The 20,243-nt window shown below is 43.8% G+C and overlaps 2 protein-coding genes across 2 annotated transcripts; both read right to left on the bottom strand.

Annotated features, from left to right (window-relative positions):
• Positions 1-10,885: 10,885 nt before the first annotated feature.
• Positions 10,886-11,876, bottom strand: LOC123074573 (oleosin-like). Its single transcript, XM_044497372.1, has one exon. It carries the CDS (start codon positions 11,786-11,788, stop codon positions 11,288-11,290), a length of 501 nt encoding a protein of 166 aa, XP_044353307.1. The 5' UTR covers positions 11,789-11,876; the 3' UTR covers positions 10,886-11,287.
• A 190-nt stretch (positions 11,877-12,066) lies between these two features.
• On the bottom strand, positions 12,067-14,158 carry LOC123074572 (protein CHUP1, chloroplastic). Its single transcript, XM_044497371.1, has 6 exons — positions 13,674-14,158; positions 13,424-13,555; positions 13,163-13,344; positions 12,941-13,070; positions 12,644-12,826; positions 12,067-12,536 (listed from the first exon to the last, which is right to left on the bottom strand). Exons 1-6 carry the CDS (start codon positions 14,088-14,090, stop codon positions 12,459-12,461), a joined length of 1,122 nt encoding a protein of 373 aa, XP_044353306.1. The 5' UTR covers positions 14,091-14,158; the 3' UTR covers positions 12,067-12,458.
• Positions 14,159-20,243: the final 6,085 nt, after the last annotated feature.

The raw sequence follows: 20,243 nt of genomic DNA, 5'->3' as shown, positions 1-20,243 counted from the left end.
CCCCTCTCGTTGCTATGCATCACCATGATCTTGCGTGTGCGTAGGATTTTTTTTGAAATTACTACGTTCCCCAACAGTGGCATCCGAGCCTGGTTTTATGCGTAGATGTCATATGCACGAGTAGAACACAAGTGAGTTGTGGGCGATATAAGTCATACTGCTTACCAGCATGTCATACTTTGGTTCGGCGGTATTGTTGGATGAAGCGGCCCGGAACCGACATTACGCGTACGCTTACGCGAGACTGGTTCTTCCGACGTGCTTTGCACAGAGGTGGCTGGCGGGTGTCAGTTTCTCCAACTTTAGTTGAACCGAGTGTGGCTACGCCCGGTCCTTGCGAAGGTTAAAACAGCACCAACTTGACAAACTATCGTTGTGGTTTTGATGCGTAGGTAAGAACGGTTCTTGCTCAGCCCGTAGCAGCCACGTAAAACTTGCAACAACAAAGTAGAGGACGTCTAACTTGTTTTTGCAGGGCATGTTGTGATGTGATATGGTCAAGGCATGATGCTATATTTTATTGTATGAGATGATCATGTTTTGTAACCGAGTTATCGGCAACTGGCAGGAGCCATATGGTTGTCGCTTTATTGTATGCAATGCAATCGCCATGTAATTGTTTACTTTATCACTAAGCGGTAGCGATAGTCGTAGAAGCAATAGTTGGCGAGACGACAACGATGCTACGATGGAGATCAAGGTGTCGCGCCGGTGACGATGGGGATCATGACGGTGCTTCGGAGATGGAGATCACAAGCACAAGATGATGATGGCCATATCATATCACTTATATTGATTGCATGTGATGTTTATCTTTTATGCATCTTATCTTGCTTTGATTGACGGTAGCATTATAAGATGATCTCTCACTAAATTTCAAGATAAAAGTGTTCTCCCTGAGTATGCACCGTTGCCAAAGTTCGTCGTGCCCAGACACCACGTGATGATCGGGTGTGATAAGCTCTACGTCCATCTACAACGGGTGCAAGCCAGTTTTGCACACGCAGAATACTCAGGTTAAACTTGACGAGCCTAGCATATGCAGATATGGCCTCGGAACACTGAGACCGAAAGGTCGAGCGTGAATCATATAGTAGATATGATCAACATAGTGATGTTCACCATTGAAAACTACTCCATTTCACGTGATGATCGGTTATGGTTTAGTTGAATTGGATCACGTGATCACTTAGATGATTAGAGGGATGTCTATCTAAGTGGGAGTTCTTAAGTAATATGATTAATTGAACTTAAATTTATCATGAACTTAGTACCTGATAGTATCTTGCTTGTCTATGTTAATTGTAGATAGATGGCCCGTGCTATTGTTCCGTTGAATTTTAATGCGTTCCTTGAGAAAGCAAAGTTGAAAGATGATGGTAGCAATTACACGGACTGGGTCCGTAACTTGAGGATTATCCTCATTGCTGCACAGAAGAATTATGTCTTGGAAGCACCGCTGGGTGCCAGGCCTACTGCAGGAGCAACACCAGATGTTATGAACGTCTGGCAGAGCAAAGCTGATGACTACTCGATAGTTCAGTGTGCCATGCTTTACGGCTTAGAACCGGGTCTTCAACGACGTTTTGAACGTCATGGAGCATATGAGATGTTCCAGGAGTTGAAGTTAATATTTCAAGCAAATGCCCGGATTGAGAGATATGAAGTCTCCAATAAGTTCTACAGCTGCAAGATGGAAGAGAATAGTTCTGTCAGTGAGCATATACTCAAAATGTCTGGGTATAACAATCACTTGATTCAACTGGGAGTTAATCTTCCGGATGATAGCGTCATTGACAGAATTCTTCAATCACTGCCACCAAGCTACAAGAGCTTCGTGATGAACTATAACATGCAAGGGATGGATAAGACGATTCCCGAGCTCTTCGCAATGCTAAAGGCTGCGGAGGTAGAAATCAAAAAGGAGCATCAAGTGTTGATGGTCAATAAGACCACTAGTTTCAAGAAAAAGGGCAAAGGGAAGAAGAAGGGGAACTTCAAGAAGAACAGCAAGCAAGTTGCTGTTCAGGAGAAGAAACCCAAGTCTGGACCTAAGCCTGAGACTGAGTGCTTCTACTGCAAGCAGACTGGTCACTGGAAGCGGAACTGCCCCAAGTATTTGGCGGATAAGAAGGATGGCAAGGTGAACAAAGGTATATGTGATATACATGTTATTGATGTGTACCTTACTAGAGCTCGCAGTAGCACCTGGGTATTTGATACTGGTTCTGTTGCTAATATTTGCAACTCGAAACAGGGACTACGGATTAAGCGAACACTGGCCAAGGACGAGGTGACGATGCGCGTGGGAAACGGTTCCAAAGTCGATGTGATCGCCGTCGGCACGCTACCTCTACATCTACCTTCGGGATTAGTATTAGACCTAAATAATTGTTATTTGGTGCCAGCGTTGAGCATGAACATTATATCTGGATCTTGTTTGATGCGAGACGGTTATTCATTTAAATCAGAGAATAATGGTTGTTCTATTTATATGAGTAATATCTTTTATGGTCATGCACCCTTGAAGAGTGGTCTATTTTTAATGAATCTCGATAGTAGTGATACACATATTCATAATGTCGAAGCCAAAAGATGCAGAGTTGATAATGATAGTGCAACTTATTTGTGGCACTGCCGTTTAGGTCATATCGGTGTAAAGCGCATGAAGAAACTCCATACTGATGGACTTTTGGAATCACTTGATTATGAATCACTTGGTACTTGCGAACCGTGCCTCATGGGCAAGATGACTAAAACGCCGTTCTCCGGAACTATGGAGAGAGCAACAGATTTGTTGGAAATCATACATACAGATGTATGTGGTCCGATGAATATTGAGGCTCGTGGCGGATATCGTTATTTTCTCACCTTCACAGATGATTTGAGCAGATATGGGTATATCTACTTAATGAAACATAAGTCTGAAACATTTGAAAAGTTCAAAGAATTTCAGAGTGAAGTTGAAAATCATCGTAACAAGAAAATAAAGTTTCTACGATCAGATCGTGGAGGAGAATATTTGAGTTACGAGTTTGGTCTACATTTGAAACAATGCGGAATAGTTTCGCAACTCACGCCACCCGGAACACCACAACGTAATGGTGTGTCCGAACGTCGTAATCGTACTTTACTAGATATGGTGCGATCTATGATGTCTCTTACTGATTTACCGCTATCGTTTTGGGGTTATGCTTTAGAGACGGCTGCATTCACGTTAAATAGGGCACCATCGAAATCCGTTGAGACGACGCCTTATGAACTGTGGTTTGGCAAGAAACCAAAGTTGTCGTTTCTTAAAGTTTGGGGCTGCGATGCTTATGTGAAGAAGCTTCAACCCGATAAGCTCGAACCTAAATCGGAGAAATGTGTCTTCATAGGATACCCAAAGGAGACTGTTGGGTACACCTTCTATCACAGATCCGAAGGCAAGACATTCGTTGCTAAGAATGGATCCTTTCTAGAGAAGGAGTTTCTCTCGAAAGAAGTGAGTGGGAGGAAAGTAGAACTTGATGAGGTAACTGTACCTGCTCCCTTATTGGAAAATAGTTTATCACAGAAACCGGTTCCTGTGACGCCTACACCAATTAGTGAGGGAGTTAATGATGATGATCCTGAAACTTCAGATCAAGTTGTTACTGAACCTCGTAGGTCAACCAGAGTAAGATCCGCACCAGAGTGGTACTGTAATCCTGTTCTGGAGGTTATGTTACTAGATCATGACGAACCTACGAACTATGAAGAAGCGATGGTGAGCCCAGATTCCGCAAAATGGCTTGAGGCCATGAAATCCGAGATGGGATCCATGTATGAGAACAAGGTATGGACTTTGGTTGACTTGCCCGATGATCGGCAAGCCATTGAAAATAAATGGATCTTCAAGAAGAAGACTGACGCTGACGGTAATGTTACTGTCTATAAAGCTCGACTTGTTGCGACAAGTTCAAGGGATTGACTACGATGAGACCTCACCTGTAGCGATGCTTAAGTCTGTCCGAATCATGTTAGCAATTGCCGCATTTTATGATTATGAAATTTGGCAAATGGATGTCAAAACTGCATTCCTGAATGGATTTCTGGAAGAAGAGTTGTATATGATGCAACCAGAAGGTTTTGTCAATCCAAAGGGAGCTAACAAAGTGTGCAAGCTCCAGCGATCCATTTATGGACTGGTGCAAGCCTCTCGGAGTTGGAATAAACGCTTTGATAGTGTGATCAAAGCATTTGGTTTTGTACAGACTTTTGGAGAAGCCTGTATTTACAAGAAAGTGAGTGGGAGCTCTGTAGCATTTCTGATATTATATGTGGATGACATATTGCTGATTGGAAATGATATAGAATTTCTGGATAGCATAAAGGGATACTTGACTAAGAGTTTTTCAATGAAAGACCTCGGTGAAGCTGCGTATATATTGGGCATCAAGATCTATAGAGATAGATCAAGACGCTTAATTGGACTTTCACAAAGCACATACCTTGACAAAGTTTTGAAGAAGTTCAAAATGGATCAAGCAAAGAAAGGGTTCTTGCCTGTGTTACAAGGTGTGAAGTTGAGTAAGACTCAATGCCCGACCACTGCAGAAGATAGAGAGAAGATGAAAGATGTTCCCTATGCTTCAGCCATAGGCTCTATCATGTATGCAATGCTGTGTACCAGACCTGATGTGTGCCTTGCTATAAGTCTGGCAGGAAGGTACCAAAGTAATCCAGGAGTGGATCACTGGACAGCGGTCAAGAACATCCTGAAATACCTGAAAAGGACTAAGGATATGTTTCTCGTTTATGGAGGTGACAAAGAGCTCATCGTAAATGGTTACGTTGATGCAAGCTTTGACACTGATCCGGACGATTCTAAATCGCAAACCGGATACGTGTTTACATTGAACGGTGGAGCTGTCAGTTGGTGCAGTTCTAAACAAAGCGTCGTGGCGGGATCTACGTGTGAAGCGGAGTACATAGCTGCTTCGGAAGCAGCAAATGAAGGAGTCTGGATGAAGGAGTTCATATCCGATCTAGGTGTCATACCTAGTGCATCGGGTCCGATGAAAATCTTTTGTGACAATACTGGTGCAATTGCCTTAGCAAAGGAATCCAGATTTCACAAGAGAACCAAGCACATCAAAAGACGCTTCAATTCCATCCGGGATTTAGTCCAGGTGGGAGACATAGAAATTTGCAAGATACATACGGATCTGAATGTTGCAGACCCGTTGACTAAGCCTCTTCCACGAGCAAAACATGATCAGCACCAAGGCTCCATGGGTGTAAGAATCATTACTGTGTAATCTAGATTATTGACTCTAGTGCAAGTGGGAGACTGAAGGAAATATGCCCTAGAGGCAATAATAAAGTTATTATTTATTTCCTTATATCATGATAAATGTTTATTATTCATGCTAGAATTGTATTAACCGGAAACATAATACTTGTGTGAATACATAGACAAACAAAGTGTCACTAGTATGCCTCTACTTGACTAGCTCGTTGATCAAAGATGGTTATGTTTCCTAGCCATTGACATGAGTTGTCATTTGATTAACGGGATCACATCATTAGGAGAATGATGTGATTGACTTGACCCATTTCGTTAGCTTAGCACTCGATCGTTTAGTATGTTGCTATTGCTTTCTTCATGACTTATACATGTTCCTATGACTATGAGATTATGCAACTCCCGTTTACCGGAGGAACACTTTGTGTGCTACCAAACGTCACAACGTAACTGGGTGATTATAAAGGTGCTCTACAGGTGTCTCCGAAGGTACTTGTTGGGTTGGCGTATTTCGAGATTAGGATTTGTCACTCCGATTGTCGGAGAGGTATCTCTGGGCCCTCTCGGTAATGCACATCACTTAAGCCTTGCAAGCATTGCAACTAATGAGTTTGTTGCGAGATGATGTATTACGGAACGAGTAAAGAGACTTGCCGGTAACGAGATTGAACTAGGTATTGAGATACCGACGATCGAATCTCGGGCAAGTAACATACCGATGACAAAGGGAACAACGTATGTTGTTATGCGGTCTGACCGATAAAGATCTTCGTAGAATATGTGGGAGCCAATATGAGCATCCAGGTTCCGCTATTGGTTATTGACCGGAGACGTGTCTCGGTCATGTCTACATAGTTCTCGAACCCGTAGGGTCCGCACGCTTAACGTTTCGATGACAGTTATATTATGAGTTTATATGTTTTGATGTACCGAAGGTTGTTCGGAGTCCCGGATGTGATCACGGACATGACGAGGAGTCTCGAAATGGTCGAGACATAAAGATTGATATATTGGAAGCCTATGTTTGGATATCGGAAGTGTTCCGGGTGAAATCGGGATTTTACCGGAGTACCGGGAGGTTACCGGAACCCCCCGGCAACATAATGGGCCTTAGTGGGCCTAGGTGGAAGAGAGGAGAGGCGGCTAGGGCTGGGCCGCGCGCCCCTCCCCCCTAGTCCGAATAGGACAAGGAGAAGGGGGCGGCGCCCCCCTTCCTTCTTCTCCCTCTCCTCTTTCCCCCCTCCCAAGTCCTAATCCAACTAGGAAAAGGGGGGAGTCCTACTCCCGGTGGGAGTAGGACTCCTCCTGGCGCGCCCCAAGGCTGGCCGCACCTCCCCCCTTTGATCCTTTATATACGGGGGCAGGGGGCACCCCATAGACACAACAATTGATCATTGATCTCTTAGCCGTGTGCGGTGCCCCCTCCACCATATTACACCTCGATAATATCGTAGCGGTGCTTAGGCGAAGACCTGCGTCGGTAGAACATCATCATCGTCACCACGCCGTCGTGCTGACGAAACTCTCCCTCAACACTCGGCTGGATCGGAGTTCGAGGGACGTCATCGAGCTGAACGTGTGCTGAACTTGGAGGTGCCGTGCGTTCGGTACTTGATCAGTCGGATCGTGAAGACGTACGACTACATCAACCGCGTTGTGTTAACGCTTCCGCTTTCGGTCTACGAGGGTACGTGGACAACACTCTCCCCTCTCGTTGCTATGCATCACCATGATCTTGCGTGTGCGTAGGAATTTTTTTTGAAATTACTACGTTCCCCAACAGTAGGCGCCACGCCAGCCTATCAAGCATTGCGAGGTTGAAAAGCTCGAAATCTTTAAACCATAAACCCCCATTCCTTTTGGTTGAGTCATGGTTTGCCAGGAGACCCGGTGTTTTTTGCGTTTGCCGTCTTTACTCCCCCACCAGAACTTCCTAATTAGCATGTTTAGGTGTTCACATAAACCTTTGAGAGTTTGAAACATGATATGGAGTAAACATGCACTGACTGAGCAACAACCTTGACCAGAACTTCATTGTTTGCTGTAGACATGGTATTTTCAATCCATCCTTGTACCTTATGCCATGATCGGTCCTTCAAATATTTGAAAGCACTGTACTTTGAGCTCCCAATATCTGATGGCATTCCCAAGTATTTCTCGTTAAGAATTTCATTGGGAACATTAAGCAAACCTTTTGTCTCTGTCTTATATTCTTAGGAAGTCCTTTGCTGAAGAAAATTGCAGACTTTGAATAGTTTATGCGTTGGCCTGTTGCCTGACAGTACTCAGAACCTGGTTTACCTCAGTAGCACCCCACATTGTTGGACTTCAAGAACAACAAGCTATCATCAGCAAATAGAAGATGGTTTACTCGCGACACCGTGCGAGCTACCTGCAGACCATGCAAATTGGATAACTCACTTCTAGTTTTAAGGAGGCACGAAAGGCCCTCTACTGCTGACAAGAACAAATATGGAGATGTTGGGTCCCCCTGTCAGATTCCACGAGATGGCTTGAACTTTTGTAGCTTCTTCCCATTGAACATAAGAGAAAACTTCACTGTGGTCACTAAGCTCATCACAATGTTCACATATCCGTCAGTGAAGCCCAACTTTAGCATTAGGGCTCTCAGATATTCTCACTCAATCCTGTCATAAGCCTTCATCATATCAAGTTTCAAAGCACATGACTGGTGTTTATAGCCTTGTTTCTCTTCATAATGCAAGCATTCATAAGCTATTATAATATTGTGAGTGATCAGTTTATCAGGGACAAAAGCTAATTGTTCCTCAGAAATAATGTCAGGTAGCACTAACTGAGTCTGTTGGACATTACCTTCGATGTTATTTTGTACATGACGTTAGAGAGGCTGATTGGGTGAAATTAAGACAGAAGTAGGCTTTTTTTAACTTTGATATCAGGACTAGAACTGTCTCGTTGAGCAGCAGCATCGCTACCTCTTTCTTCGATCATGGGCAGGAGGACGGGACGGGCCACGACGGGCCAACAACACTATAACAAACAAAATAGAAAAAACAAAACTGGCCCAGGACAACTTCGCTCTATTGTGTACGTGAAGCTGAGTTTTAGCAAACTCATTTCTTTATTTGGGGTCCTCTAAGAAGTGCCCAGGCTCATTTGCTCCTGGCCAGAAAAAAATTCAAAATAAATATTAGAAATTTTTTAAAAAATTCAAATTTTTTATGTGGTAGATAATTTGATGCGTGAGGTCCGCTCCAAATTTCAACTCATTTGTATATCTGAGCAGCTCTCGGCAAAAAAGACAAATCGGGTCAAAACAGTGCGTGAACAGTAAACTTTTTTACAGACCCTGATTTTGTCTTTCTTGTAGAAAGCTGCTCAAATGTCCAAATGAGTTGAAATTTGCAGCGAACCTCACGCATAAAATTATCTACCACCCAAAAAAATTGGATTTTTTTAAAATTTTCTAGTATTTGTTCTGATTTTTTTTCGTCAGCGCGGGTGCAGCTGAACCCGGGAGCAGAAACGCCGCACTCTTATATCCCTTTTTTGTATTTTTTATTTGCAAGGAAACTTCTGATCTTTTTATCATGTCATGGTAGTATAAAGAACACAGAATAACAAAAAAATGTATCAATGTTCGGAGACAATCTAGCGACGACTATAAACAGTGGAACGAGCCAAGACGCGCTGTCATCATCGCCTCTCCTCGCTGGAATCGAGCCAAACTTGTTGTAGTAGACAGTCGACAAGTCGTCGTGCTAAGGCCCCACATGACTAGCACACTAGAACAGCAACCGCCGTGGATGAAGAGAAATATAGATTGAAAGGACTCAATCCATAGATAGACGAATGAAGACAAATAAAGAATGGATCCAAGCCGATCCACCAAAGATCACTGACCGAATCCCGCAAGATCCGTCGCACACCTCCACACACCCTCCGACGATGCATCACCGAAACAGAGACTGGGCAGGGAGAACGTTATTCCATCTTCAAGAAGTTTGGATCCAACAAAGACCACTGATCAAATCCCGCGAGATTCGTCGCACACCTCCACATGCCCTCCAACAACGTATCACCGAAATGGAGGTTAGATGGGAAGAACCTTATTCAGTCTTCAAGAAGCCATCATTATCTCCTCTTTATAAACAGAACACGAACCTTGAACGAACTCAAAAAACACCTAAAAATAGAGCAAGATCCCCTCCGCCGGAAGGGTACGTGTTCTTATCCGACTCGTATAAATACAAGTAGCATAGGCATATGGTTTCATAGAAAGAAAACGTGACACCGTTTACTACACACCACCTTCCTTAAAAATAAAAAATTAACTATACCACAACGATAGCCGCACGGCCCCTGCGCAATGATGACAGACACAAATCGAGAAAAAGGGAACAACTCCAATGTGACACCAATCTCATCCAACCAAGGGGTTCACCTTCATCATTAAAATGAAAAATTGCGCGGCAACGCTACGCAGATCCACAGCCGATCCTTGCCATTCTGAAATTAGACAGTTTTGTATAAAAAGCAAGTCATTTTGCTTACTAAATACACAACAATACAAAAAGAAGAGGGGTCCACAACATTAGCTTTTTGTTAGGTGAGAGTGTGAGAGAAGTTACATCGCCTGTCCAACCAAAGACTTATGTTTAATTTTTTTTCATATCATTTTGAATAGCTCATAAGTCTTGAACCAATATTTTGATTTCAAAACTTTCTATAAATTTGAACTCATGTCGCAAAGACCTTTAAAATAAGACCGATTTTCGATACTTTTTAATTGAGTTTAAAATTCATGAAACATTTTTTCACATATTTCACTCCGTTGAAATCTTTTGAACGAAATAATTTCAATCAGTTTCATAAGTTCACATTTCAGTTTCATATTTTTTTTCAATTTCAAAAGCTACATTTCACTTTGCACTAGCTTATTTCAAAAAAAATAACATCTCTTTCAATTACACATTTCACTGAATTGAAATAAACCGCTACACATTTCCATATAATCAGTTTCATATATTGACATTACATTTTACTTTTCACTGGCTTATTTCACAAAAGTCACATCTATTTCAATCACACATTTTTGAAAAAACATCTTTCACTCTTTTGAAATAAACGGTTATACATTTTCAAAAAAATCAATTTCACATGTTCACATTACATTTCACTTTTCCACTGGCTTGTTTCAAAAAGATAAATCTATTTCGATTACATATTTTTGAAATAACATATTTCACTCTTTTGAAATAAACTGTTACATATTTTCAAATATCATTTTCACAAATTGACATTTCAGAATAACATATTTCACTTTTTTCAAACTATTCAAAACATATCCAAGATTGATCTTGTTCTAAAGGTCTTTGCGTCAGAAATTCAAATATATAAAAAGTTTCAAAAACGAGTTTATAGTTTAAAAAATATGAGTGATTTAAATTGTCTAAGATAAAAGAAAGTCCATGGATTTGTTTGGGAGAGAGAAGTGATGTCGCATGTATACTACATTCATAAAAACTAGTAGTATGGAGCCATCAAACTAATATACTAGAAAAATACCAGAAAGTAAGAAAGCAATACAAAGAATATATTTTCTAGCTTGCAAAAACGTCTTGCATTATGATACTGAGGGAGTACATGTCTGTACGCCATAGCACGAATCACGGCAAAAACCAGTGGCGTGAGATGTACCGGCAGGTACCGTTAACGCGCAAAGTGACTTTCTGCCTTCATCATACGACAGAGCCTTTTTATTCACCACGGCCAGAGTCTCCTGCATCAGTGGCCTTGATCAGCTCCGCACTCACATAAACATACACACGCACATACAGTCAGCAATGTGCAGAGTTGATTCCCGCAGGATCAAGAAATGCATTCAACACACGGCGACTTCTCACAAAAACGTTTATCAGCACAGTATATATATACCTCGCCAAATCGAACCAGTTCCAACTAAAATACAGTGTGTAAAACGTATCCAAACTAAACGGAATGCGCGGCAAGCTGAGGCTTGTTCGCCGCCAGCTAGGCCCCGGGCACGGCGTCCTTCATCCGATCGTAGCCTTGTCCTTGGCCGTGGTAGCCCGTCGCGTGGCCACCCGCACCGGCGAACCGGCCACGCCCACGCGCGTAGCCGTAGGCGTAGCCCACCCGATGCGTGCCCACCGGGTGCCGCCCCGTCAAGTGCCGGTGCGCCCACGTGCCCGCGCCCAGCGCAAACACCGTGAGGCTACAGCCGAACAGCAAGGCGCCCCCCGAGACGATGGCCACGACCGCCACCGGCGCCCAGAGAGGGCTGGTGAGGAGCAGGAGCGGGGCGAGGACGACGAGCACGACTGACGCGACGGTGAGCGTGACGCCGGTGAGGACCAGGAGGGCGGCCAGCGTGACCGCGAGGGCGAGGTAGACGAGGAGCTGCGCGTTGGATGGCTGGACGCGCCGGCGGGGCGAGTAGGACGCTTGGCCGCTCCGGGGCCGGGCCGGACGAGGAACGGCCGGCAACGAGCTTCCCGGCCGATCCGCCATGGCAAGAGCCGCGAGATGGATGGGAAGATAGAATTGCTGGTGAGGAGATGGCGGGGAGGAGTTGAAGTGTGCGTGCTTGTCGGGAACGACGTGTGCCAACAGGCCAGCGTGTAAGGCATGCACGGCGACGTGTGGCACCACCGGCACCGATGAGCACAGTGCAACTAAAAGTGGAACACAAGCTTTCGTTGCTTTGCTGGAGCAAGGCACTTGACATACAGCCCCGCAAAAAAAAAAGACACTTGACATACACACACACCAATTGAACAGTCTTCCGCTGAGTTTATCCGTATCCATCCTACTGAAATTTCGGAACTGAAATTTCTGATAATTTACATGTGGTTGTTCTGGTCCACAGCTTTAAGGCCCCTTTGATTCGCAGAGATTTTAAAACACAGAAACAAGAAAAAAAACACAAATAGAATGTCATGACATCCTGATTACGACAAGAATTCAGGATTATTCACAAAGATTGGGGTGAAATTTTCGTGTGGAATAGTATAAATGAATCCTAAGGGACAAAAATCATATGGATTGTAATCTTTCGAATCAAACAACGCACGTAGGAAAAATTCCCAAGGTTAGAATCCTAAAATGCTTTTGACAATCCTTTGAATCGAAGAGCCCTTAGAGATGTTGGAAGCGAAAAACTTTGACACTGTACACGCTGTTAAGTTGTTCCATCATTATGCCGTCGTTTTAGCTCATCAAAAGCACCCAAGCTCTGAGCAGTGAACCCGCCTGTAAACTAAGATCATGGCAAAGATAATACCGCAGGTTATTTTTCTAGGAGTAGTATGTGAGAGACCTAAAACCATCCTATGTATCAACAAACAATTCCATTATTTCCTTTACCTGATGAACCCGGAACGCGAACCTGACACCCTGATGGAGCAGCACTTCACTGTTCTGCTCTTTCAGACGTTTGAAGAATGCTGTTTCCCTGGTGTGATCTTTGTTGATGCCTCTTAAACCATCAATCTCCGAGACCACCCGCGTCATGTACTGCTTTGCGAGGTTGACGCACGCCAACTTGACCTGCGAGAAATCACATCACGACGCATGCGAGAATTCAGACGATAAAGTCAGCTTAGGTACGCACCCACAATGCTATTAGAGTAACAGCTCAAAAAGGAGTTGGTGAAAATGCACCTTCACAATTAAACCTGCGTCTGCCATCCAGCCAACTGGGATGTCTTGCTCCTTGTACCGTGAGATGAGATTGTTCTTCGTATCGGCGGCATCCCTATCTTGCAGGAACTTGTGGACGCTCTTCTCTGTTCTGAGAATAATAAACAGAACAGGGGAATTTTAATCAGCGCACTGGTGCATCTAGGCACTTAAGTTACCCAGCCATGAGACAGGAAGACATACTTCTCAAAGAGGGAGTACATCTTGCCGAGCGCTGCGTCGCGGTGGAGCGCGCGGTCATCGACGAAGGACGAAATCTGCTTCTCCAACTGCAGAAGGCCCTGGTACCTGGCAGCGGCGTCTCGCAATGCGTCCGCTCTTTTCTCCGGCCAGTCGAAGTGCTTCAGGACTGCTTGTTCATCCACCTGAAGCATAATAATACGTTCATCGACTCCTGGTCAACCAGGGAGACGTTTCCGATCAAAAGAACGAGCGGACACTCACCAAGAAGGAGAGCTCTTCGTCGAGCCATGTCACAAACGCGACGACGTCCTCGATGCTCGCGAAGGTCGCATCCCGGACCTCGGCGACCAAGGTCCGCACGAAGTCCCCTTGGGTCTCCACATCGGCTTGAACCTACAACGCCGGCTACAATTATATATTCTGCTCTGTGGCGGTAATTAATAAGCACGCCAATTTGTTGCTGCGCTTGATCAAAGAGGAACTAGGAAACGGCGCATTATTTCGTACTCACGGCAAGGAGATGGGGGGAGTTCTTGGTGATCTCTCCGATCAGGTCGCTCTTGGGAGCCGTTGACCCGCCGGACGCCTTGGGGCCTCGGGAGCCAGCCTGCCTGGCCTCGCCGCGCCTGGTCAGGGACTGGTAGAACTCCACGATCTCGGGCGCGCGGCGCATTCTTTCGCCACCGCCGCCCACAGCCACAGGCGCACGGCCCTTTCCGGGCACTTTCATAGACGGCGCCGGCGGGACAGGGCCTCCAGGCAGCCGCGGAGGAGGCCCAGGTGGCGGTGGAACGCCTGGCGGGCGTGGCGGGCCGGTCAACGACGGGCTGCTGGTAGGTGCGGCGGGGACGGTCGGCTTGGTCCGCCTCGGCGGCGGCTTCGGCTTCCTCGGAGCTCTCTTGTGGGAGGCAAGCCGCTCCTCCATCATTTCCTCGTTCCTGTTAAACTTCGCGTGGTGTTCTTGCACACGAAGCAGTTGAACGTCTCCGCTGTCTGCCTCACCCTCACCCTACCGCTCACATGCTGCCGTGTTAATTTGCAAACGCGGATTAGCTTGACTTTTGCGATCACGCATGGGGCCGGAGTTGTATCCATTGTTAACAAATTAATTATTTTTTCTGCGGAAAATTAATTAATTAACCGAATAGATGGCATTATATTGTACTATGGACTGCTCGAGTTTGATCTGTTCCGACGAAAGGATTAGGTGGTCAGATCACTAATTCAGTAGACAGTTACAATGTGATGTTAATCATGTTGTAAGTCTCGGCAAGGTGATGGTGATACTAGCAAAGTCAACGAAACAATTAGTAAAAAAAAGATGATGCGCACACGTATTAGCAAAATCCACAAGCCAAACCAAAGCATGAAATGTTCCGACTATGCAGTGCACTTGAAACATTCTAAGAGCAAGTTTTTTCGTGTGGGGATTCTAAGAGCATCTTCAACACGGACCCTTAAAACGGCACAATATTTCTCCATGATTACGGGTATGTCTCTGGACTCGTTTGCAAATCCGGATATGAGAAGTGGCCATCTAATCATGGCGCTTAAAAGTCCGTCCCTGCTTTTCTTAAGTCTATAGCACCCAAAATAATAGCATAAAATCTTTGAGGGGTAAAATAATCAAATGCGACAGTAATTCAAATGTAAATATTATAATCCAACTAAGTTTTGAATTAAAAAAATCAACCCTGCACATATGGTCTAGTTCTCCTCTTCAAGTGCCTACAGATGTTTAATTAGATCTTCTTTAAGCTGCCCATGAGTTCCTCGAAGTCGAGTCTTTTGATGCATTTGGACAAACTCCTCAAACGTGGCCGGATTTTGATGTGGAAGTTCGATATGATCATCCATCTTCTCAAATTCCAGACCTCTGGCAGTATCTTCACTTTCATCCTTCATAATCATGTTGTGCATGATCACGTAACATGTCATCACCTCCCACAAGGTCTCCGGGTCCCATATTTTTGCAGGTCCTCGAACAACTGTAAAACAAGCTTGGAGCACTCCAAATACGCGCTCCACATCCTTTCTAACTCCTTCTTGTCTTTGGATAAAGTGAGATCTTTTCTCACCAACTAGGTCAGCGATAGTTGACAACAGTTCCTGTGGAAGGAGTACGTTATAACTGTTATGATTCTGAAATATGCGATTTAGTGAAAACTCATATGCACGTGCGGAATGATAAGCGGTAAAACATGATTCCTAGTCTTGCCTCTAGGACTAGCTCAAGTGTTGTATGTTGATCATTTTTTCGGATCTTGGGATATCGTTAAGTGTAACGATAGTCCTAAAATAACATTGAGAGTATGGCGCTGGAAGAACGATCATGTTGAATTGACCCAACTTGTTTGTTATACTTTGAGATACAATCATTACAAGTCAATCGATATAACACGGAGAGTTAACGTATGCTTTAGTTCCTTGGACTATAAGAGTATCGTAGTCACTTCTTACCGGACGATGGACTTTCGGGTTGCTCAAACGTCATCTGTAACATGGTGATTATAACGACAACTTTCAGGCTCATCGGAAAGTTTGACAAGTGGCTAGATAACTTAAGAGTGGGATTTGCTCCTCCGACGATGAAGAGATATTCTTAGGGCCCCCTCGATGTAACGGCATCCATCATCGTCTCGTCTGGCCAGACACGGGTGACTAGGTCCAAGGATGCCAGAACATGTCAATGAGAAAGAAGAACAAAACCGGTAACGACGAGACTGGTATAGTGAGCATGAGAATGACTCAAGAGGATAACGATATATCTCACCTTGGGTTTTGTAAAGTATCATGAAGCAAAGGGAATAGCACATGATAACCAAAGGTTCACTCGAGTATCATTCATGTATTCATAGGGGTCAATATGGATGGCCACGATTATGTTATTGGTCATTGAACAAAAGGAGTTTTGTTCATGTCTATGTTTTACCGAACCTAAAGGGTCACATGCTTAAAGGAATCACGATATGTTGATTGTTAGTGGAGTAAGAGTTATGAGAAAATATTCACCAAATAGTTTCATGAATAATAGAAATAGTTTCAAGAGAAACCGGAAGCATTTCAGAGTTAGAGGAAGAGTTTCAGAGTTTACCAGGTAATACCGGGAATTGATATATAGGTGGGAAATGTTTTCGAAGATGTTAAATTAATAATAAAAGGTTTTAATATTCATTGCGAGGCTTTTATAATTAACTTAATATCAATGGGCCAAAGAAAATATAAAAAGGCCAAGTGGTGGAGAGTTATTGGGCCCTAGGGCCCAATAACAGAAGTGAGGTGCCCCATAGCTTGCAAGTACAAAAAACTAGACTCCTCCTCCTCCTGGGGCCGGCACAAGGGGGGACTCCTCCTCCCTCTTGTGGTGCCCCTCTCCCCTCTAACCTATATACTAGAGGATTTTGCTCCTTGAGACACACAAGTTTTTGGAGCCTCCTCTAGTTACCTAATTCTAGTCCTAATTTAGAGTTGATCTAATTAGAGCTAGACCTAGATCTCTCTAACCCTCATAATAGAGAAGCCTTGTGTGGCTCTCTTCTTATTCCTCTAATTCCCCGATGACTATTAGCTCTGGACGGCGAAGCGCTGCCGGATCGTGAAGCCTGTACGCCTGCTATCCGTAGAGAGGCCGTGCTTTAGGTCTTCAGGGATCGTTCGTGAACGGTTCGAGGGACTTCATTAACGATCTACACTAACTCTTCTTCGACTCCAACTTGAAGTTGGTAACGATCCAATCTAAACCTCTAATGCATCTTCATAGTGTTCCGGGACCGTGATCGTAGGATATTTTTTCTACTACATTTCCCAACACCTACTTCCTCTTAACTAGGAAGGTATTGTTGGAAATATGCCCTAGAGGCAATAATATTGTATTATTACATTTCCATATTCATAGTTAAGAGTTTATATTCCATGCTGTAACTGTTATGATCCTGGAATATGCGATTCAGTGGAAAACTCATATGCACGTGTGGAATGACAAACTAAATAAACTAGGTTCCCCGTCTCGCCTCTAAGACCGGCTCAAGTATTGTTGGTGATCACGTTTTCTGGATCTTAGGATATCATTAAGTGTAACAATAGTCCTAAGACAACGTTGAGGGTATGACGTTAGAAGAACGATCATATTGAATCGACCCAATACTTGTCTGAACTATGTGATTATACCGTCTGAAATCATCTGTTATAAGATGGAGTGTTAGCATGTGTTTTAGTTCCTCAGACCATGAGAGTGTCTCGGTCACTTCCTACCAGATGGTGGGCTTTGGGGTTGCTCAAATGTTATCTGTAACAAGGTGATCATAAGGACAACTTCCAGGCACACCGGAAAGTTTGACAAGTGACCGGACAGCACGACAGTGGGATTTGCTCCTCCGACGATGGAGAGATATTCTTAGGGCCCTCTCACTATGACGGATCCATCATCATATGGCCAGATACAGGTGACTACATCACGGGGATGCCGGAACACGTCAACAAGAAAGAAGAACAAACCTGGTAATGGGAGCAACAGTATAGTGAGCATGGTGATGACTCAGGAGGATACCGGTACACACCGAGTTTTGCAAAGTATCGTGAAGCAAAGGGAACAACACATGATAACCAGAGGTTCACTCGAATATCATTCATGTCTATGGTTTACCGAACCTACGGGGTCACAAGCTTAAGGTAATCATGACCTGATGAGTGTTAGTAGGACAGGAGTGATGAGAATATATTTGTGGAATTGTTTCATTATTATCTGGAATAGTTCCGAGAGATTCCAGAAGCGTTTCGGGTCACCGGAAGGGTTTCGGTGAATATCGGGTAATACTAGGTATTACCGATTAATATAAATATATATAGGTGGAAAATGTTTCTGGGGATGTTAAATTATATATATATATATATATATATATATATATATATATATATATATATATACAATGGTCTGAAAATGTTTGGAACAAATATATATTTAATTTAATATCAATGGGCCTAATCAGGCCAAGAGGTGGAAGGAAACTTGGGCCATGAAGGCCCAAGTGGAGGTGGCGCCCCCCCTTTCCTATTGGGGGTCGAATCCTACTTGGGGTGGGAGTTGGACTCCCCCCCATGGGTGGCCCTCTTCTCCCCTCCTAACCTATATATACTAGAGGATTTCTCCCTATTGAGACACAAGTTTTGGAGCCTCCTCTAGTTGATCGAGTGCACATTCTAGTTGGTCCTAGTTGACTAATTAGAGCGAGCCATAGCCACCTCTAATCCTCATAATTAGAAGCCCTGTGTGGTTCTAAACTCCTCCCTCTAATTCTCCGGCGACGATTAGCTCTAGACGGTGAAGCGCTGTCGGATCGTGAAGACTGTACGCTTGCAACCAAGTAGAGAGGCCGTGCTTTCGGTCTTCTGTTCGAGGGATCGTTCGAGGGCCGTTCACAGGATCATCATCACGTTTGAGGGACTCCAAGTACGATCTACACCGACTCGTCTACTTTCGCTGCACTCCCGGAGTCGGTAACGATCGTTGATCACAACTCGTTATGCATCTTCATATTGTTCCTGGGTGATCGTAGGGCGATTTTTTTTTGTTTTCTACTACGTTTCCTTACGATGGCATCATGAGCGGTTCTATGAGTAGATGCAGGTTGCAATCCAGATCGCATGTGGATGTGAGGGTGATATTCTTGCTATGCTTCCCTCGAGTGTTGCTTTGGTTCAGTTCATTGATGGCATGGTGTCGCTTTCTACAAGGTTTTGACAATTGCTCGGCTCTGGCAGTCAACGATCTACTAACAGTTCCTTGGGCATCACCATAGTCAAGAATAGTGAACCATCGCGTACGCAAGAGGGCGATGAAGATGGATGGTCTTCTAGGGGGTCACGCATATTAGACGAAGTTTAGTGTGAGGGGACGAGATTTTAATTAAGTCTCTTCTTTCACACACCCTGAAAGTTAATCTAGCAACAAAAATTATCACTTTATGGTGTGCACGTAGGCAGCTAGGTTTATCCGGAAACCCTAGAAACCACGTAATTAAAATTTGCCAAACCGATTAGAGGACGTCTAACTTGGTTTTGCAGGGTTTGCATATGATGTGGTATAGTCATCGTCATGATAATGAGATTATGTATGAGATGGTTATATGTTGTAATGAAAACTGGCATGTGCGTCACGACATGATGGCTACAGCCACGAGATTTCCACCTTAATGTAAATATCGTAGAGATAGGTTGCAAGTTACGATGGCAAGACGTACACGGAGGACCCCAACGAGGAGAAGGTGTACCAAGGCACGGGACGAGGAGCTATAATTTCGTGCACGGCGGAATTTTAGATTTTGGTGCCACGACAACATTTTTTGAAACGGTCTCCGCAACAACATTTTCTAAGATTGCCGCCACGGCAACGTTTTTGAAACGGTTGCCATGATAACCAAATATTGGTTGTCACGTCAGTTCAACAAAAGATTGAAGACGATCATGGAGAACTCCCAACGCCTAGGGCTATACCATTTGATGCTATTATGAATTGCCTGAGATGTTTATCCCTTTGTTGTTTGCACCCTTTGATTGCGCAATAGTCAATTATTAGGGTGATCGCTCACAGTAAATATCAAGTTAAAAGGTGCTCTTCCCAGTGTTGCAACCATCTATAACATGTAGTGTTTCGAAGTGCGTCATGTCCACATAAGTACAAATGGGGTGTGAGGTGTAAGATGGGGATGGTCATACCATATATGTGTAACATCCCAAATTTCCAATTTGGAATGTTATACAATACATCATCATTGCATAGCATATTTTATTGCATTTTGGCAAATACTCGATAAATCCTAAGCAACTCAAGGACCCTCGGAGAGAGTTGGGGATTTTCCCAATTTTTCATATTTGATTTTCATCAAATAATAAAACGAGGATTTTGGTTTTAATTATTTTTCTCTCCGGAAAATATTTCACATTAAAATAAATGAGAGGAGAAAATATGACTTCTCCAAAACAATTGAAATATTGGAGGAAAAATATTAAAATCATATATTGGAATTTATTCGGATTTTATTTGCAATTTTAATTGCATTAAAAAAATGCACGTTTTCAAAACTGC

The sequence above is a fragment of the Triticum aestivum genome, chromosome 3D, assembly GCF_018294505.1.
Source record: "Triticum aestivum cultivar Chinese Spring chromosome 3D, IWGSC CS RefSeq v2.1, whole genome shotgun sequence".
Classification (NCBI taxonomy): Eukaryota; Viridiplantae; Streptophyta; class Magnoliopsida; order Poales; family Poaceae; genus Triticum; species Triticum aestivum.
The sequence above is the reverse complement of the archived record's forward strand: the minus strand, read 5'-3'. Positions and strand labels throughout refer to the sequence as shown.